At 40.5% G+C, this 22473-nt stretch overlaps 1 protein-coding gene across 8 annotated transcripts in view; it reads right to left on the reverse strand.

Annotated features, from left to right (window-relative positions):
- The window catches only part of AOPEP (aminopeptidase O (putative)), a 382430-nt gene that overhangs the window by 70294 nt on the left and 289663 nt on the right, over nt 1-22473 (reverse strand). For 4 of the 8 annotated variants that reach the window (XM_060101598.1, XM_060101604.1, XM_060101599.1 and 1 more), the window contains 2 exons: nt 15070-15132; nt 14592-14666 (listed from right to left, as the gene is read on the reverse strand). In XM_060101598.1, the coding sequence (XP_059957581.1) occupies nt 14592-14666; nt 15070-15132 (138 nt within the window). Of the gene's footprint in view, nt 1-833; nt 4365-4906; nt 5152-9709; nt 10073-14591; nt 14667-15069; nt 15133-22473 lie in introns of those variants that run through there. The other 4 variants (XR_009532789.1, XR_009532790.1, XM_060101601.1 and 1 more) reach the window with 4 other exon arrangements.

Consider the following 22473-nt stretch of genomic DNA (forward strand, 5'->3'; position numbering starts at 1 on the left):
GGCAGCTCTCTGCTAAATGCTTTACGGTAATTATTTTACAGGTGAGGAAACTGAGGCTTACACAGGCTAGTTTAGTCAAGATAAACAAGCTAGCAAGGGGTGAATATGGGATTTCAACTCATCTGTCTGACTATGAGTTCCATATCATGAAGGCTCTAGGGGGAAGGAAATGTACTTTACGATTTCAATTTACTTCTAAGAGCGCAGATGACCCACAAGGCATTAGCTGCGGCCATCTCCAAAGTTCTGTGGAGAGAGAAGTTAATGGAAACCACACATGTTCTGGGAAAGGAGAAAAAAAGTGTCTATCCACAACAGATTAACACTTCTCTTGCCAAGAAAACTAGAGTCGGGAAACTGCCTGGGAAGTAAATGCTCTTGAGAAATGAACTCTTTATACTGAGCTATTGTTGAAACTGAACTATTGTTGAAATAGTATTTTATTGTTCACTGATTTTAATTTTGAATTATTTCTGATATTACAATTTACTATAATGAGCTTTTTAAAAAAGGAAGTGTTTTTTGGTTTGTTTGTTTGTTTTTGTGGTACGCGGGCCTCTCACTGTTGTGGCCTCTCCCGTTGCGGAGCACAGGCTCCAGACGCGCAGGCTCAGCGGCCATGGCTCACGGGCCCAGCCGCTCCACGGCATGTGGGATCTTCCCAGACCAGGGCACGAACCCGTGTCCCCTGCATCGGCAGGCGGACTCTTAACCACTGCGCCACCAGGGAAGCCCAAAAGGAAGTATTTTTAAATATGCTGTTAACAGTTTTTCACAGGAAAAAGTGCCACCAAGAATACAACAGATATACTTCTTTATTTTTAACCCTCATTTAAATGATGTGTCTCACCCTCCAAGATTACTGGAAGATCACTATAAAGGCAAGTAATAAGAATATTGCAGGTCAAATATATTTATAATACATTCCCCTCCCCTTCTCTGTAACAGTGTATGATTGCAAAACAGGTCTGATACAAAAAAATTAAAAACTGAGCAACTATGAATACATGTTCAAGAACTACAACAATCACTTATGGTTATTTTACTCTCTTTTCCTCGTCCTGTTCAAGAATTTGAACACCAGAGCAAGGAGTCTTGTAGCAACAAGTCAGATTTCCTCTTCTTTTATCTTGAACTTCATCAGGATTGTAGCACTTCCCAAAAAAATTGAATGTGAAGTTAAGCAAAAGTAAACAAAAACGTATCTTTCACCTTCTGTTATAGAGCCAGGTTTGCTCCACCTTCACTTTTTCCACTGAGCCTCTCCCTAGGAAGGCTCACGATGACAATGACTTTGCATTATGCCCAGGGCAGTTCTAGGGAAGCATGAGTCAGAGGCAGACACAGATGAAAACAGCGCCAGTTCTGGAAATAGCGGCTGCAGCTTTCCTCCAAAATGGGAGACAGTGGTCACAGTCTCGGCCCAAAACCTCCCCTGCTCAGAGGTGAAAGGCCAATGAAATGGTTAAAGTGTGTGTGTCTGCATGCACACGCACCCAAGCTATACATGCACAGTGGTACGTCAGTGATCCTTTGATGGAAGATAGTTCAGCATCATTTAGATTCATCTTATGATAATCTGGTGCTCTACGATTAGGTAATGCTACTGTTGACCATGCCAGTGACTTAATCTCTAACAAAGACTCAAAGTATGCCAGGGTTAGCAATACAGGAGTATCATCCAGTGCCTTCTCTCCAGCAGCTTTCATTTTGATGGGAATGAGGGGAAGGGCGCCTTCGACAAGTCTGAAGCAGCTCAGTACCTACCTTTTCTTTTCACCTGCCCACTTGAGACACTATCTGCCAGTTGTATTGCAGAAAACACACAAGCAGTTTCTTCTGCAAACCATAATATTCCTATTCACTTTGTCCTGCCAACAGTACAGAGAGATCTGGGGGACTAAACCTTTTATGACCCAAGTTCAGCATTTAGTAATACTGTTTTGGGGGTAGAGTTGGTTTCATTTGGTCTATAAGCAAATAGCCAATTCAGAAAGATTACAGAAAAACTTCACTTAACTTTAAATTTGCAATACATCAAGGTATGAATATATTTAAACATGGAAAGCAGCCATGCATTTTAGAAAAAGTTATAATGTATATATTAAAAAATATCTGCACAGACTGAAGAAAAGGCATTTGTGAGAGTACCTTTACTGCATTCCAAAATAAAATGGCTTGTTATCTGGTCACACTATTGTTTGATTAAAAACAGCAAAAACATTTTCATGTCAAAGTTGTTTGGTCCGTGACAAACATCACAAAAACCTCAAATACCCTATGCCCTGTAAAGTTTACTAACTTAATATGAAAAGCAAAATTTCACACCAACCCTTGAAGACACCTGTCTCACCACGTAGTCTTACCCACTCTTCGGAAGGCCTGAGCCTTCAAAATCTGACCCAGTCCACACCTAACCAAGCCAGGATGGGAGAGTCCTCCATAAACCATGAAAAGGCCCTCACTCTGGACGAGTTTCTAGGCCACAAGGGGTGGCCTTGGAGGGGCAGCCTGAGTCTCCCAGACCTTGCTTCCTGCCACCCCCAGGTGTCCGTGCCCCAGAACATGACAAAGACCAGCTGCACACGTTTCTCCTGGCCCAGCATCCAAAGCTGCTCCCCACTCCTACTTCGAGGAGCTGCCCTGGCAGACAGCTGAAAAGAGCACGGGGGGACAGAGCCAGGCCTGGTCCCAGGCCCACACTGCGGACCCCCATGTTCTCACATGTAAAACAAGGGTTGGAGTCAGAGAAGCAGTAAGGCCTTCCCCCAGTCTAACAGCTCCAGTTCTGTACAGCATTCCAAATAAAACGCTGAAGTGAAGCGTGAGTGGTTGAGCTCTCCACGAGATGCTCTCCCCACTCTGTTCGCTCCTGTGGCCCAGCACACCCAAGTGTCAAGGACTCCAAGTAGCTTTCATAACATTTTATTCACTAGCACTCTCCTCCAGGTGCTTGATTTATCATTTTTCCAGGTATTTTAGACAGCTCCTAGCTGGTGATTTTATTTTAAGTTACCTGAACTTTTTAGTTATTTCTGATGTTCTGTGCAGCTGTACTACACAACAATGACATTTCCACAGATCCAAAAACTATGTTGTAAACTACGTTAGAAACTCAAGATGACCAAGAACCATTTTAGAGAATATAATCATTTCAAGACAACTACCTGTACTAGAATTCACTTTTTGTCAGGAAATAAATTGAACATTGCAACCCTGCCTAGTGAAAGGTAACAGAGGTAGTTTTCCCCTCAGACCAGAAATCCACTGCAAAATGACAACAGAGGAGGAGGTATGCCCAATACTCAGTGCCATTCATTAGCGCATATTTGTATAAAGCTCCACCAGCCTTTAAGGGAACTTCAAATCATAATAGTTTGGGGAAAATAAATAAAAGCAATGACTTGAGTACAAAACATGATTATAGACTGATTTTAAAATGGAGCTTTGCTAGAATAGAAATCTTATCAACAGCCTGAAGAGCACTTTGAGAGCTTCCTGTTTGGAACAAGAACAATGACAATTTACTATACTGTAGTAGACAAACTGAAGAGAGATGCAAATGAAACAGTAGAGTAGTGCTGAGAAATAGGACCAGTCTTCCTGAATAAAGTCCAAAGATAGAGACAAAACATACAGACTTGTATGAGTACTACCGCTGTATGTGCTGCAAACCAAAGAACAATTACAGGAAGAAATCAAGGCTGGTTGGGGGGGGGGTGTTTTTGTTTTGGGGGGTTTTTTGGTCTATAAATAAATTTAAGAATGTTTTCCTATCTCACTACCATGGAGAAGGAAAAAAAACAAATGAATGGTGTCTATCCACATGCTATTAGGTAGTCAGTCTTTCACCATCTTATTTGAAGAGGTGCTCCAAAATGTACTAAATGCTTCGTTAGTGCCAGCTGTTTTAGATAAGACACCTCACTTAACTCCCACAAGGCTCTAGCAAGACAAGTATCCAGCCCCTTTGACAAGATGACACGTGGTGGTACAGTCATCAGGGGTCCACCATGGGAGCCAGGCCCAAGCCACCCAAGGTCTGCAAGCCACCCAAGATCTGCATACTTCAGGAAGGGTCACCTCTCCAAGACATTAGCACCCCTCTGCAGGAAACAACTGGATTTCATCAGACAAAATTCCAGAGAGACAAGAAAGGATCATTCTACAAAGATCAAAAGAAAGGCACACCTAACAAGGCTACGTGGACAAGGAGGACCAGAGTCACAGGGAGACAAGAGTCGGAACAAAAGTAGGTCACGGCGACTCCAACTGACACATGAGGACTCTAGGCTCAGGAACTCATTTGGGGATCTTGGGGGAGACATTCAGATTTTCCATTTACTGCACTACTGCCTTCTGATCTGCAAAATGGAGGACAAAAGTTTATTAGGATTATCTAGATACATACAGATCCTCACAAGAAATAAAAGCCTTAAGTATAAAAAACATGGTTTAATACCCATGAGAATGGCTAACGTAAAGAAATCTGACAATACCAAATGCTGATGAGAAGGCACAGAAACTGTAACCTTAAACATCGCTGTTGGCAATTTTTAGTAGTTTCTTAAAAATTAAACATACACCTACCAAAAGGCCAAGCCATGCCAGTCCTAGGTATCTACCCAAGAGGAACAGGTCTACATGAAGATAGTTAAACCACTATTCTAACAGCCAGACACTGCAAAATATCCAAACATCTATCGACCAATAATAGATAAACAAAATGTAGTACATCCACACAACAGAATACTTCATAATAAAAAGGAACAGGGACTTCCCTGGCGATCCAGTGGTAAAGACTCTGCGCTCCCACTGCAGGGGGCACGCAGTTTGATCCCTGGTCGCGGTAAGATCCCACATGCCGGCCGGCAACTAAGCCCACATGCCACAACTACAGAGCCCTCGCACCGCAACGAAAGATCCTGCATGCTGCAACTAAGACCCAACACAGCCAATAAATAAATAAATATTAAAAAATAAAAGAAATATGGTATTCCTTATTTTAAAAAATGCTTGATTTACAGAAAGATACATAAAATGATCAATGATTTGGATATACACTTAATGCCATTTTTGTGGCCTACCTCACAAGTTCATTTGTTCTCATCACCAAAAAATAAAAGGGGTATATAACTGTTCTTTAAAATACTGTAAAAAAAAAAAAAAAAAAAAAGAGGTCATCTGTGGTGCTGAAAACACGTGGAATACTTTTTGAATATGAGAACACAACATCCAGAAATCACAAGAGGGGGCAACTTTGAAGAGCTCGGGAACTTGAAGTCACCACCCCTAACTCTGAAACATTCTCATTTCTCATTTTGCCTTGAAACCAAATATTTAGGGGGAAGGAAAAAACCCAAAACTGAAAGATGCAAACAAAAGGAAAAAAAATAGAGAAATAGAATGAAAAATTTACATCCTCAAGTTCAGAGGTAGCCTAAACTTGCTGCAGCACTTTGATTTCACATTAGTGAGCCAGAGAGAAATACAGCTTACCCTTGAACAATGTGAGTTTAAACTGCATGTGTCCACTTACATGTGGATATTTTTCGTTAGTAAATACTACAGTACTACATGATCCATAGTTGGTTGAATCCAGGGATGTGGAGGAACCTCAGATATGGAGGACTCACTGTAAGCTAGTTATACCTGGATTAACCTCCAAGTTGTTCAAGGGTCAACTATACCGACTTCACAGTTTCAGTATGTTCTTATGAAGACAATCTGAATTTTGAGAACAGAAATTATGGCATCCTCAATTCTACAAAATAACAAAAGTCGAATGAACTGGAGCAAATATTTGTATCCTGCTATTAGCCTGGACAAGGCCTGTGGATAATGCAAATAGCCCAAAGTGATATGACTTCCTTTCCTTATGAGATCCAAATTGCTCTGTATGCATACCTAATGTACCTCTGATACAGGTTTCATTCAATTCTGTTTTCTTCTGTTTCTAGTTTTTTACATCTCAACTGTAAACTGTCTGAGGACTGTTTTCCATTCATCTCTGTACTCCCTACTCCTTACTAAGGGTTTTGTGTGTTGTGGATATGCAATGAAGTTAGTAAATAAATTGTTTAAATAAATATAGAATTTAATAAGGAATGCATTACACAGAATCATAAACAGTATTACATTTCTAGCCTTGGGTTTCCAAATCATTCTGATTCATAAGTGTCAGAAGAATTTTTATGATGGGTTCCAGCCTTACTTGCAAAACATGGATGCATTTATTTTTTTAAATCACATATTCAATAAAGACACTAACACTATTTATATGTACGTCAATCAAACCCCTATCTGTGCTTACAGATCAGGTAAAAGCATTAAAATGGATTCAGTTAATTCAATTACTCCATTTCCCACCATAACTTCCAGCCTGCATGTGTAAAGGGCTGCTTTATCAAAACAAGGCCCAGGAATGGAAACTCTAGTCCAGGGTAGCCTCAGGTAAAATGCATCATATACTCATATCCTTAGTTTGTGCTACATTGGTTTAGATTTATTTATCACATGCTATCTTGTAAATGATCTTTGATATGTTGTGTGTTTTATCTCCCATGGCCAGAAATGACATATCCTGTTTCTTTGGCATTTTCCAGCAGGTTCTTACACAGGGCCTTATATACAACAAATCTAAGAAAATATGTTGACTGATTAGACTGATTTAGGTTTTCAGCTCTCCTCATTATCTGAAAAAATAGAGTCCTTTAACTTTTATTTCCTCTGCGTTGCTTTATGCACATATAAACTAAAATCACATAAACCCAGAGTTTTGTGTGGGAAACATATGACAGGAAAGAGTATGAGAAGAATACAATGGAGATGGAGTTTTCTAAATGAGATACTTGCAAAAAGCACCAGTGTTTTTAGGCCAGCAATTCTACCCAAGTGGATCAGGGTGAGTTTATTTACTGCCAGAATACAGATAGAAGTCTTCAGGGTATCCACTTTAGATTTCTCACAAATATAAAGCCAACTCAAATCCGATTGACTATAAAATGAAGTACTATAAATTTTAAAGTTCCTGACAACAAGGCACTTTAAAGGGTAACAAGAAAGTAAAATAAATTTAAAGCACTTTATATACAGTATCTCATTTGGTCTTCAAATCCACTCCCTGAGCAGGCAGAAACAGTTATCATTATTCTCATTTTACAGATGAAGAAAATAAATCTCAAAAGCAAGTGACAATTGGGAAAATGGACCCACAATGAGTTATATTAAAGAAAAATTGGGGGAATTTACAGAAAGAAATCTGGGCATCCAGGAGAAAAAAAACAGGTCACTCTGAGGAAAAGAAATGAGGCCACTGTCAAACTTTTTGCAAGACAATGGAGGAACATATCTAGGATACTTAAAGAAAATATGAGCCAAGGATTTTATGTCTAGTTGAACTGACCCTCATGTATAAAGAACACAAACTTATAAACATACAAGAACTCAGCAACTACTGCTGCCCCAAGCTCTTCCTGAGAAATCCACTATAAAACTGGCTTCAAAAAACCAAAATGACTGAAGATCAATACAAGGGTAGGTGATGAGCATTAAATATAGACGGACTTGCAGAATTAAAACTAAGTGATTTTATAAAGGATACAGTATAATATGTAATGGTTACATGCTCTGACATTGTAGGTACAACTATCAAAAAGGGGAGAGGGGATGGGAAGATTATATGAAAAATACTATTAGTTTGCTGACTGTGTCATAGGTATTTATCTGGAAGCTGAAAGATAACACCTCAAGTCACAGGATGGAAGACAGAGTGGGGTGGGGCAAGAAAAGGTTAGTATCTAATTTTACTATTGCTCACAGCAGGAAATCAATACACATGAGCAAAAAAAAAGTGGACAAGAGGCAGAAATGTATTATCATGTCAAAGTAACCAACCATTAGAACAAAAATACAAGCCTTCCTAAATGCCAAAAAATGGACAAAAGAGAAAAAATGTATCATAAAACTAAGTATTAATTTTATAATTAATACAAATTGGCTTAACTGGCCTATTAAATAAAAGGATTTTCAGATGAAAGCAAAAGTCAAGCGACAAACTTAAGGAGCACATAATTAGGTGGCAGAGTTGGGATCAGTGTCAGTCTTCCTGGCTCTGAGCTCTCTTTATAGAAGAGATGAAAAAGATGATCCACGACAGCCAGGAAAGCTCTACCAAATGTGCTTTAATGGAAACCTCCGTCATTAGAGAACAAAATAAAAACCTGCACATTAAAGTTTTTTTAAATGCAAAAGCCAGGTATAACTTTATAGAAAGGTACCATTTGTGAGATTCACTCATCTAATTCATTCCACAAATATTTACTGAGGCTGTATGTGATCAGGTCCTTCTCTAAGTACTGGAAACACAAGGCTTGAGTGTCATTTTTCCTTTGTGCAGAGACCCAGAAATATAAATGAAGTACATGTTGGCTAGACTTAAAGACACATGCTAGTGTCAGCCTCCTAAAATAGAAGATTAATGGAAACAATGACAGGCCCTAAACTACACTGACACCAGTAGGTGCTACTAAAATAATGCATCTTATTAGTGCCATATGATACCAGGCACAAAACAGCAGCTCATTAAAATGCCTAAGATGAGAATGATTGCCAAGTAAAGCATTCTGTCACAGGAATGTAACTAATGCTTCCTATAAAACTAAAAGTCTCAAAAATTTCCTCTGCCCGCCTCCATTTTCTAGCCAAACTCTTATGTTTTATATTAAAATGGCTTTCATCTCTCACGGCACATAAGAGTTGATGGCTGCTGGCATCAAATCTGCTAAAATCAACAATGGTGTAATTATCTGCACACTTTCAAGTGTTTCCAAAATACATGCTGGTTGAGATTTTCCTAACTTAGAAACGTATGCTTTATGTTGGTGGTCTAGGAATGTCAATAGCCTGGGTTAAAAAGAATTTTTAAGTCTTGCCCAAAGCATTCTTTTCTACAACAATTATTCGATTTGTTTATAACTCATCTACCTCCACAAAGCATCTGACATATCATATTGCTACTTTGTGAGTTACATGAGTTGATACATGTAAAGCACTGAGAAGAGTGCTTGACACATGACAAGTGTCAGCTATTATTACAGTAATAGTTCCATTCAAAGATTGTTTTTAAAATGTGTGAATAAGTGCATGAGGGTAAGTGGATGACTTTTAAATTTTCCCCATCATGCCAGCTGAAAACAGGAAGAAATTTTAGCACACTCAAAATTCTCACTTTTCTTTAAAGAACTGCAGATTCTCAAAAAAATCTACGAAATCGATGAAAATTTAATCCTATAATAAAATTATACAGATCAGACCTTCTTCCTGAGGCTACCAAAAATACATTTTATCAGCAATTCTTTCTTGGTCTAGCTAAGGAAAACAAAAAACAAAAAAAAACCCAAGATCTTGTGAAACCAGATCTAACCTGAGACCTGGTACAGAAAATTGAATAAGTTATGTATTTGTCAGGGATTACAAGGAAAAAAGGGAGACGCACAAAAAAGACTGAGTTCCAAATATTTCAGCAATAAAATAACGAATTGCATATTAACAGTGCTATAATTACCCCTTTTGTTTGGTTTCTTTGTAATTATTTTTAATAAATTATTCTGCCTCCTCCTATCACTCAAGTAAGTTGTCATCCAAAGGCACAATCAGTACAACACAGGACACAAAGCCACTCACTGATAGGGAAGGCGTAAGAGAGGGCGGCTGGTGCCTCAAGAGCTGTGACTCATTAGAATCCATAAAGCTTTTCTACGAGATCAAGTATCAATGAAGCTATTGTAAGAGGTTACAGCTATATAAATGTAGACTAGTTATGAATTCTCACATGGCAAGAGCATTTTCGAAAAGAGGAAAAGGGCACCAGTGCCTGGGAAACCACTCAACACGAATGCTGCCTCAGTTACATAAGAGTGGCTGCCCACACCTACCATTTTGCTAAATGCAGGTAGTGCCTATAAAGAGAAGGGACCCTTTGGTTCAGCACTCCCTAAATTCATCTTGTGTCGTTTTGCCAAGCTTTGTATCCTAAGAGCTCCAGAGTCAAGCCTAACACCGTTGCCGACGGCTGTTACAGATCCAAGAAAAAAAAACAGAAAATTTTTATTAGTCTTAAATACTGTTTTCCAGAAATCATAAACCAAATAGAAAACAGATCTTTGTCACAAAAGACAAATAGCAGTAAAGCACTTTATTAAATAGTTTAAAATTTGTACCTACCTTTATCATTTTGAATATTTCAATATCAGAATTGTAATAAAAACATTCTCCTAGAATGTGTAAAATTTTAAAAGGAGCAATAAATGTGGCAAAATGCATAAGCCAAGTTGGATTCTAAAAATCTTCTGTGAATTATTATCAAGGTTATCAATGATTTCAGTACAGAATCAAGCGTGTGGAAAGAACAAATGAAAAAGCAGAGTGAAAATGGTCCAGAATTTAGGAAGGATATTATCACAAAGAAAATAGTTCCAGTACTTTTCTCTCAAAGACTCAGAAAATAGAATTTACCATTTAGATCCCACTAAAATGGCCGCTAAATGCTATAAATCCAGTTTCACAACCATCTTTCTAGATTTTCATGTTTTACTCAATATTTCAAGGCAAACTTCACCAAATTTTAAACAATTTTATGCTTATGGGTATTATTTTTCAGGTTCTGGCAGAAAATAATTATTAAGGTAACCTTAAAGGGTGCTTTTGCTGGAGACCATTTGCACCTAGCGTTTCTTATGACTAATCGAAACAGAGGCCAATCCTACCCTCACCAAGACACTTGCTTGTCAACAAACTAACACACATGAAGGAGCTCTTGTTAATAATAACAGCAAACTTTAGTATTGTTGAATTTTCAATGTTTTGAAAGTATGCCAATGAATACTTCTGACATCATCATATTACTTACTGATGACTAGAAATGAGTATTTTTTAAATTTGTTCTACTTTCAGATGTGCATAAAGTAGAAAAGGTGCTTCTTTCGAATATGAAAATTGGAATTTTCTTCCTCTAAAGAAATCATAATGCCAGTCAGATATTTTCTTCAAATATATGATTTCATAAATTATTACATAATCCTTAGAATACTGATTAAAGAATTATCAAAAATGCTGTATCATGTATATATTTATAAGAACATTATATTAGTCCTTAATCTTTCAATATGATAGATAATTTGTATTTATCTTTGAACCAGTTAAAGATAAAAGCAGAAAAAAAAATATGTGTTCTTCCAAAACCAGTAGTCATTTAGTAAAATCTATTAACATTATTTTTAAAAATATACATTATACAATTCACCGTGGCAATCGCCATTGTTTAACCCGCCCCTTGCAGAGCAGGCTGATCCATTCATCCTAGCTGTTCTTTGTATAGTTGTTCACATTCCCCTTGCCTTTCTGTTGCATAAATTATTCAAACTAAATAAAAGGAACTCGAAATAGTGAAAAAGAAAGAATATCAGAATGTAAGGAGAAAATACCTGAGGACCAGAAGCAAAAGAGAGGTGAGTTTTGTAACTAAAAATGAAGGAAAAAAAAACTGTCAAGGAATTCAGTTACACCAGTGGAAAAAGGGCTAAAACATAAAGTAAAATGGAAATAACTGTCAGAGAAAATAGGAGAAAACGCAGACAAAAGAATGACACATCTACAGAAAAGACAAGAAATGAAAACCCGTAAGACAGCATAGAAAGACAGTAGAGCTATCTGGTGGGTGGGTGGGAATGACACAACACAGCAGTAGGCCAGGAAAGGCCAGGAGAGCATCTTAAATCACTTTACCGGTGGTACCTCTCATTCACCCAGCTTACTTTATTTCATTATTCGTTATTTTAACCCACAGCTGAGCACAGTATAAGTTTGTTTTGCTTCTCCTTCTGAGTTCACTGAAAACCTCAACTAGTATTTCAAGTTACACCAGGTTATGCCTACCACTTAGCGCCTTCAAGATTTTAAGGGGGGGAAATAATCATTCCTGTAAGATTCCATTCTTTAACGTTTAACTCCTCACCAAACGCCCCTCTTCAGACTCTGGCCTTGCACCACTGCTTTCTGTTTTCCTTCCTCGAGCAGGTCAGTAAAAATCAGAGAAAAAAATGTTATGACTCTAGCATAGTTAAATACAGACCAGTCATCCCACAAGTTCACTCATCAGGGCTGAATCCTGCCTGAGGCCTGAAGGTGCAAATACAGACTCACGGGATGGAGGAAAGGGCAGCAGGAGGGAGAGAAAGGGGCAAAGACAAAGTAGGCAAATAAAAGCAATGGCTAGATTTTAAATGTACAACCAACCAGAAACGACTAAAACTCATATTCTTATTTTACAGTTACATAAAATGAATAAAAGCAGAAAACGCCATAGTTTTATTCTAACGTTGCAGAAAAACAGTAAACGCATGAAAAAAGAAAAATTGACTTCTGGCATGGCAAACATTTAAAAAAGCTTACTAAACTCAATAGTAAGTTAACTACCTACATTCCTACGAATAACAGGTTCAAATCCCAGCAAAAAGTTAACAAATGACCTATTTGAATACTCATAACCACAGAATTTGATCTGCATTTTGGAATAGACACTCGGGCAATCAGAGGACACACCTCGGCTACCAGCTGCAGTATAGCTTCTGTGCCTTTCAGAACTTGTTCTCATGCCCTTGGCAGCTGACCGTTCCCCCTTTCTAAACCCTGCCCTTGAAAATACTGCATATGGCTTTGCCTCAGTGAGCTCCAAACTCTCTCCCAGGTGCGGCAGAGGCAAAACAGTGGGCAAAGGGCTCAGCTGCTGTGCAGAACCAGAAGGAAAGACAGGAGACGCTGATAGTTAATATTGTCTGATACAATTCTGAAATTTCCCACCTTCTCGCCCTGCCCGCCTCCACCCTCAAAGCTAGTCAGCTTTAAGCTTCATTCCTGGAAAGGAAGCTCAACATGATGGTCTCAACCCACTTCATTTTCACGTTCTCCTCAAAACTGCTGCCCACAATTTCTAAGAAAAGTCAGAAGTGCGTCCTCCCCATAAGCTCCAACACAACAGCCTCTCTCAAGGAGAAATGGCTCAATGCAGAACTCCAGTTTTCCTGGAAGGCAAAATCCTCAGTCCCTACCCTTCTCATTCTCAGAAGGCAGTGGTCAGGTCATGGGTGTCACAGATAACGGTTACTTCTAATTCAGATTTGGGTAGTGATGGTAGCTGGTAATCCACAAAGATAAGGGCTTCCCCTTCTTTTATGCATGATACATTGTGTGCTTGGGTAATCTTACTTTGGGTTTAAAAAAATAACAGCTAAAAAATATTTTTTAAAATACTAAATAAGCCGTAATTCTTTTGCCTTCTTTGGACATTTTATGATCTCATCTATCCATCACCTCACAAACATTTTTTAAAACACCTAGACCATGAACCTACCATAGCATGTCAAGGTATGGTCAGAACACTCAAGCCCGTTCAAAATGACAACTTTTTCTATTACTGTTTAACTGAAGTGACATATATAACTCTTTGTTTAAAGAGTCACACTCTTCACACACTGGATGTCTTCTTACAAATGACTATACTCCTAGGCCAGTTCTTTTTGCAATTCGCTCAGAAGCTGCCCTTGGTATCCTTAAATGCACTCTGAAACTTTGGTATCACCTTCATTATGATGTGCTTTGTGCACATTCTCGGACGCTGCAATGCCCATACTAAGGCAACACATCACAGAAGTTGGCAGCAATGCTATCAGCAAGAATTTGGCTTCAGAATCAGAAGTGATTCATCATACATTCTAGCAGCAGAAAAACAACACACTGCTATTTTAATCCCCTGGTGCTTTCAAGAATCAAAAAACAGTAAAATAATTAAAGCAAAAGCAACAAAAATCATATCTGCTGTAAGGTTTGTGAAAACATGATTCACTTTTAAGAGTTTTCCATGAAATCACTCAGGAAACAACAGACTACTTACCTTATTTCGTATTACTTATTACAATGACAAATCAAGTTTTGACTTAACACAATTTCAGGAGAAAACAGGTAGTCCAAACTTCTGCAAAGTAGCATACTGAAATTCTAAGTGTAGAAAAACAAACTTCTCATTTGCATTAGTAAATAAAATCTCTCCTAGTGTTTCAAAAGTAATACACTTCTTTCATTTCCTCTCTCCATTTTTCAGAGCACTCTAAAGTCTAAATGAATGAGTGTGCTGTCTCTATCACGACCAAGCAGAGAAACCTGATACTGTGGGTGCCTTATTCAGAACAACCCCCTTTTTTTAGAGGTAGTTATATAATAATATAACACCATAATAAATACTACTGGTCTAATGTAATAATGGAACTCGCTTATGTCCTAACGCCCTATTTAATAAGCATGAAAGATATCCCTATCCCGGGTCATTCTAACTTCCTGAGAACACAGTACGTTGATAAGTCACTAGAATTATCAACCAGCGTTTCTACAGAACTATCCAGGTAAATCTAAGATTTACTGCACACTTAAAAAAAAAAAAAAAAAAAAAAGCTACTCTGGCGTTGCGACCAAGTATTCAGGGGGAGACGGGGAGACTGATCAAGAACTCCATCCAGGGCTCTCTTTCGGGGACCCCCTACCTTTTCCAACACTTCTTCTGTCTCCTTTCGTTTCCGTTTTCGGGGTCTCCTGTTCACTCGGACCCATTTGGCGACCTGAAGTTCAAAAACCCAGGGCATTTTAAACACAGGACGACGGGTCCTGAGGGCCGCCCCTCAGCGTGAGAAACAAACGATCGACAGCCTCGCGACATAGCCTTCCTCGGCTTCACCTGGGGGAGCCACAGGCACCCTTCGGGGCTCGCAGGGCCGCCTCAGCGCAGGGGGCCCTCGGGTCTGCGGCGAGCCGAGGCCGCGACCTTCGCCCCGGCCGCTCCCTCCGTCATGGGCCCGATTTGCCGCCCCCGCGCCGGTGGGAGCCAGAGCCCCCGAACGAGGGCCATCTTACACACCACTGCCGCGCGTCGCCGCCGACCGGGGTCTCCGCGCCAGGGATGCAACGCGCAACCCACCGCCCGGGAAGGGAGGGGAGCCCAAGGACCGCGCCGCCTGCACTCACCTCGGCGCTCACTTGCCGCGCGAGCCCGCACTCCGCCCCGGCCAGGCGCTCCCTCTGCAGCGGCTGCGGGGGAAGGGGACAGAGTCAAGTTTTTCCCGGGAGCCGCCCCAGCCTCCCTCCCCCGCGCCCCACCAACTCGGCGCGCCGACCCCGTACCTCGCCCGCGGTAGGTGAAGGTGGGAGCCTGGTGCTGGAATCCGCGCCCAGGGCCGTCCAGCCCGACGGAGAGCGGATAACGCTCGAGGCCCGCAACACCTAAGGCACAGCGCGGGCGGCGGGCGAGCGCGGGGCCGGAGCGGCGGCGCGGGCGGCGGGCGGGCGCTGGGCGGGGGCGGGGCCTGCCTTAAAGGTATAGGCGGCCGCGCCGCCCTCCCCGCAGGTCGCCTCCGCCCCCACCCCCGCCGGCGCGCCGCCTGTGTTATTGTTCTCTTCACAAACATCTTTCTTCTCCTCCCTGCGTCCTGCCCGCGTCCTCCCACGCGCGGGCCGATTCCCGGCGCGCGCACTTACCTTTCCAGCCCACAAGCCTGCGGGACCCCGGGTACCGCGAAAGGGCTTCTTGGCCGCGGTGGGAGCAGAATTGCTGCCCGCCGGCAGGCGAAAAGGCTTAGCGGCAAAAGCTCCCTCAACCCCGTGGCCAGCCTGAACTCGCCCTTCGGGTCAGAAACCTAAGTGTCCAGATGGCCTTCGCGGAGGGAAAGGAACTTTCCTAATGGAGTTTTCTCTGGGAATGGATTAGACGCCATTGAGTTGACCTTTTTCAGTGGCCCCTCCGGACTCCAGGGCGGTGGCAGGTGACCTCCTGGGGGAGAAGCCGCGAGCGCGTGAAAGGCGAACCCGGAGCTCCGCCCGCGCGCCGCGGGAGCTAACGCGCTCTGGGTGAGCCCGGCCGGCGCCGCGCTAGCCCGGCCTGTGGACCGCTATAAAGCGACTAGTAGAATTTAAGAAGGGGACAATACGTCTTCATAAATAGGGGTAAACTTTCCACTCAGTTTATAGAAGTGTGAAATACCCTCATTTTTTTCCGCCGACCCCCAAAAGGCTTTCTTTCCATCCTCATCAGAAGTGGGCTGAACCAGCCTGGGGGGTGAGTGCTTTGGGAGAAGAGTCGGGTCGCACTCGTGTTTGCTGATGTTGACCATTCCTTTAACTTTATCGCATTTCTTTAAAGAAAATCTGTCTTGCCCTCTCTTTATTGCTACTCCATCCTTCTTTCAAGATCAAAAGCTTTAGATCAAAGCCAAGATCAAACTCACTACTTTAAATAGAAGCAACTTTGCCATGGAGTATTTTACACAAAGGGGAGCTTCTTAATGGAGACATCAGAGTGGAAAACTTTATTTTATCCCTTCATCCCAGATTCATAACTGGACTAACTTAAAATTACATTGATGATGCACTTCTGTTTCCTAAAACAAACAACAGGACTGCTCAAACGGGAGTTTCTTGACTTAGTGTTTGTGTTAACAGGAATTTAAAAAAAAAAAAACCTATGTAGAGTTAAATCAACATATTAACCGTTATTAGCTAAGTGCTATGAAATGCATGCTCGTTTGCTAAAGTTTTTTCACAGGGTTATCGAATCTTTTTATATATAATGTACAACCATCACATACAATTTTTGTACTATAAAAGAAATGCACAAAAATAGGCTTGCAAGCCTCAAATGCACATCAATATAGGCAGGTAAAAATTACAAATGATGAAGTGGATTATGTAATTGCAGAGCTGCTTAATTTTAAATGGAAATGGAAATAAAACTATTTAAGCTTCCATGCTACTAATAACGGTTCCAGAATCAATAGAAATCTATCACTGACTGACATTTCCCTTTACCCACTAGAATTTTTTTTCTTGGGAATTCACCATGTCTAAGATCCCTGATACAAACAGTTCACTATTGATGTACAGTGCCATGCCTAAATGGACCTCTCTTAAGTGTCCTCTTTGTTGATTTAGCAACAATGTAAAAACATGTAGTCTTAGAAGAAACAAAAACCAAAGTAAATTCCAACAATCCAGCAGCAGGAAGAAAGATAACTTGCAAATTAAACCTTATACAGACTTCTATGAAAATCTGCCGTTACAGCTGGGTAGTTAGTACTTGAAAGCTTTTTCCCCTTATAATTTTCATCTGGTTGTGGTCTCAAATACACACACACACACACACACACACACACACACACACACAAGATTGTTCCTCATTCTAAAAATCCCTTTGAGCCAGTGGAAAGATCTTAAGAACTGAGACCTGGGAACACCATCTCGGTGCCATTGACAGTCTCCTTTCTTGCTAGCACCCAGTTCACAGAGAATCTAACGGTTTCTGGCACAAGCTGAGCAAGAAAACATCCTACTGTTACTCTGCTCTTCTAGGACTTTGAGTGGGTAGCAAAAGCTGTGGTCCATTCTAAGTGCCTACTAACTCGTCTCCTTGTTTGTCCTCTTGCCCCCCAAACCCACCCCCTCAATCTTCCTTCTCCACAAAGAAACTAGGATGGTATTTATAAAGGTAGTTCAAATGGTATCACTTTGCTTTACTGAGAATGCATTTCCTTCCCTTTTTTGCATGGCTGGCTCCTACTTATTCTCTAGTGTTGGGCTTAAACAACACTTCCCCAGAAAGGTCTTCCTCACTCCCCAATCCAAATTATGTCATCCCACTATGTTTTCCTATTTATTTCCTTGAAAGTAATTATCTTTTATAGATATTAAAATATTTTTATTTTTATTATTTTTAAATAATTTTTAAAATAATTATTTATTTTTGGCGGCGTTGGGTCCTTGCTGCACGCGGGCTTTCTCTAGTTGCTGGGAGCAGGGGCTACTTTTTGTTGTGGTGCGCAGGCTTCTCATTGAGCTGGCCTCTCTCGTTGCGGAGCACTGGCTCTAGGGCGCGCAGGCTTCAGTAGTTGCGGCTCGTGGACTCTAGAGCACAGGCTCCGTAGTTGTGGCGTGCGGGCTTACTTGCTTCACAGCATGTGGGATCTTCCCGGACCAGGGCTCGAACCCGTGTCCCCTGCATTGGCAGGCGGATTCTTAACCACTGCGCCACCAAGGAAGCCCTAAAATGTTTTATTTTTATTGAGACATTATTCTTTAGAAAAATTTGTGCAGATAGCACAGAATTCCCGTGTGCCAACATAACCCACAGTTTCCTTTATTATTAATTTCTTGCATCAGTGCCGGGAATTTGTTACAATTAATGAACCAATATTTGATACATTATTAAGTAAAGTCCATAGTTTACAGTCGGGTTCACTCTTGTGTTGTACAGTTCTATTATAACTATTTTTTATTAATTTATCAAATATCTATTTCCCCGACTGGATTTTAAGGTCCAGGAAGAAAGAGATCCTGTCCCTTCTGTTCCTGATTTTTGTCCAGTCACTAAAAACACTGCCTGGCACATAGTAGATGCTCAAATAAATGTGTTAAGTAAGTGAATGGAAGGATAAAGGAATAAATGACTGAATGAATGGCATATGAAATTTCATGGGGGAGAATCTTAAGAAGATCTTTCTAATTAACTCCTGCTTGTTTCTCTACTAAAATACCTTAATTTGTAAAGAGCGCAGAATTATACATTTTTTAAAAGGAGACACCATGGGTTATCAGTTACATTGCCAGGGAACTTCTAAAATGACCTTTTTTTTTTTTTGCTGTACGCGGGCCTCTCACTGTTGTGGCCTCTCCCGTTGCGGAGCACAGGCTCCGGACGCGCAGGCCCAGCGACCATGTCTCACGGACCCAGCCGCTCCGCGGCACGTGGGACCTTCCCAGACCGGGGCACGAACCCACGTCCCCTGCATCGGCAGGCAGACTCTCAACCACTGCACCACCAGGGAAGCCCTAAAATGACCTTTTTAAAAAAATAAAATAAAAATAGAAATGGGAAATAAAAGTTCCTAATTCCCTCATATATTATTCACTAAAATTGTATCCCCAAATGGTGGTAGGAGCTGAATTTAATCTGGAATGAAACATTAACATATTTCATGACCCTGGAAAAGTATTAATTCTCTTTGATCGTGTTCAATATAACCTCAACACGTTTCTCCTTTTGTCCACCTAAATCTACCTTTCTGCATCAGGGGACCCCAGTGAAGGACCCCAGTGAAACTTGAAGAAGACAACTTTTTAAAAAATTGAATTCTGTAGCTGGGGATGAATACTCTAATAACTATCTTTGAAAATGTGGTGAAAGCACTTTAAAGCTATCTTTTAAAAACAGATGTCTTCTATTTTAATTATATCTTTAAAAATGGCTTGTCTAGTAGAGATGCAAGTTTTGGAAAACAAATGTGTTAAGAAACTTTCTTGTCAAAGCAGTTTATAATAGCTGAAGACAATTTCAGAAGCTGAGGAAAATGCCATTGCTTTAAAATAAAAGCAAGACTTAACCTAGTGGCTGGAGATTACTTTTGGAGGGAAAATCCTTTTTCTGTTTTCTTTTTTTAGTCGAGAGGAAGTAACTCCTTGAAATGACTCCTTTCACTGGAAAATGATAGTGATACAAATTTCATATTGTTAATATGGATGTGTGCCTCTGCTTGGTGATGAGGTACAGTCCAGAGGAATGAGAAGCAGCAGCATGCCTTCCTAGGCAACCAGAAGGCTGAAAGGGCTAATGAGGGAAGCCCTTTAATTAGACCGAACAGCTTCAGATGGCAAATTATACTCCCTTGTGCACAGCAGAGGGAAAACTATCCACTATAAGAAGTCAAAAGACTTTTTAATACCAAACAAGGTAGAAAGGTCCAGAAGCTTTTGCTGGCTTCAGAAGGGCTCTATAGCCAACATATATTCAGGGTAAATTAAAAGGTAAGAGTCTACACGTCTGGAAATAAAATCAAAGTTCGTTCAAGTTGCAAATAATAACAAGCAAGGATCAGGGGCAAAGTTATCCAATGTTTATGTCTTTAAATTTTGCTCTATCATTTTAAAATGTAACATTCCTTTATGATATCTTTATATTTGACTTATTTGACTTTAGAAAAATTATAATTTGTATTATTGCCCGTTTTGTCTCTATGTTAGAATGAATGCCTAATTTCTTTCTGAAGATTTTGGCCCTGCCAAATGAACTTCTCAGTGGAAGTCCTTATAAAGCATAGTTTTCAAGAAGGGAAATCCATCCCACACTTGCTCTGCAGTGACCTGGCTGACAGAATCTCTCCTCTGAGTAACCATAGCCCTGGACTCACTGTTGCTCAAAAACTTTTACAGAGCTTGCCTGAGGTAGCATGCTCAGTTCTTCCATTTCTTGATCCCCTCTGAAAGTCTGATGAAGCATTTGCTATCAACTACCGGCTCCCCAGAGAAAAATACACCAAGGTGCATAGCCACCCAACACACCAATTGTCAGGAGGTTCACAGAGTTTGCGGATACCAAAACTCCTACCCAGGAGAGTCTAAGATTTTCTTGGGTTAAAGCAGACCACCTCACAGCTGGTGCGGGATGCATCTTACTGGTGCTCTGTGAAAGTCCTTTTATCGCATTACGTTCTGGGAAGGAGCCATCAACCTTTATTGAGGTGCATTATAAAAAACAACCCATAAAATCCATCACAGTGTTTACCGTAAGGATGGTTTTAGATGGTTGTTTATTATATTAAATAGTAATTTTCTGTGAGGACCCATAGGAAAAACTTCCCCGTAGTATATCAACATCAGGAATACTTGGACTTAGGCAACTGGTTTGTTTTACCTCATGAACACTGCAAATTGATCCTTTTTCCTTCTTCTAGAAAGCTCTGTGACCCTACATTAAGCCAAGTATAGGAACTTCAGGGGGTACATACTGTATGTTAATGTAATTCCTGGCCCCATCTTATTTTCCTAACATTATTTTCACATTGCTTCAGTTTTCTTATTTTAATTTATTTTTATCATGCTATATTTTGCTTTCTAAGAGTTTGCTTAACTCTCTTTTGAACAAGGAGGAGTATAAATAGATAAAATATTCTGGGTTTATTTTTTCTTTCTTTAAATTTCTTTTTCTCTTTTGGAGGGAGGAAAGGGGTCTGAAAAAAAATTTTTATGGTTCTAATATTTCGGTCCATTAACATTTAGAAGTGAAGTATAGAAGGTAAGGACATATGATTATACCCTATTTATAAAATTTGAGGGAAAGAACTGTTTAAAAAGCCAAAAATAAATATAATACTATACAAACATCACAGAGGACTAATATAAAAATGTTAACGAACCAAGTATTTTATCACTTTTGATATCAAAACCAGAGGAACATATAGACGGGTTATTCACTTAACAAACACATTGAGTTTGCCTACTGCAAAACAGAGCGCTAGACTTTGTGAACACAAAGATGAATAAGACACCATCCCTGTCCTCAGGAGACTAGTATGACCAGGCGGTAAGGCGGCATGGTATAAAGAGTGCGCAGACAGCCTGTCTGGGTTTGAATCCAGGCTCTGCCACATATTAGCTGTCTGACCTCTTTAAGCCTCTTTCTCATAGAGTTGTGAAGATCAAATGACACATGCGATGTGCTTACAAGAGAAGGCAGTTGTTACTTATCAAAGTGTAGACTACCAGAACTAAGAAGCAACACGACGTCACTAGAAGCTGGAGGAAAGTGACCTGAAGACAAAAAAGTGCTGAAGTACTACATATATCAGAGACCGTGGAACCTCAGAACTGGTAGAAAGAACCAGAGTGGCCAGTTTTGTACAAGATTAAGTTTACGAAGCACTTCCACATATAGACTGTTCTGTTTGTTTCTCATACTGTCCCATCTTCAGGATGAAGAGACTGAGTCTCAGGGAAGTATAGTGCTTTTAATATCTCATACTGTGTGGCCCTTAGACCTCCTGGCTGGAAATGTAGTGTTCTTTCTATTCTAGCGTGAGAGCTTAGGGAACATCTAGCCCCGACTGTCTCGCTTTAAGATATTTGCTTATTATGTGGATCAGATCAACCATACATTAAAGTAGGAGCCCGTAAAATATAATCCCATACCATAGAGGTCTATTGAAACAGACATTTTAGAAAACAGGTATAAGTATATCCTCCTCAATCCCCATATGACTGCAGTTCTTTACAGGCACTTAACATTCTTGGACACTATAATCTTAAAGAGTTTCACAGGTGAAATATAAAATTATGTAGGTGTGGTTTTAGATCAGTGGTTGCCAAACCCCGATTGCTCATTAGAATCACCAGGAGAGTTTACAAATCCTAGTGCCCAGGAGGCACTCCAGACCACTTAGATTCACATCTTCGAAAGTGGGCCCCAGGCATCAGTCAGTTTACAAGTCCCCCCTCCCTGACCAGGGATTGCAATGGGCAGCCTGTGTTGAGAACCACTGGTTTGGATCATTTTAATGATGACCCATCTCTAATAGGTTACTATGAAGAAATTCCAGGCATTTGAGAGAC

This window comes from Mesoplodon densirostris, chromosome 6 (genome assembly GCF_025265405.1).
Source record: "Mesoplodon densirostris isolate mMesDen1 chromosome 6, mMesDen1 primary haplotype, whole genome shotgun sequence".
Taxonomy (NCBI): domain Eukaryota; kingdom Metazoa; phylum Chordata; class Mammalia; order Artiodactyla; family Ziphiidae; genus Mesoplodon; species Mesoplodon densirostris.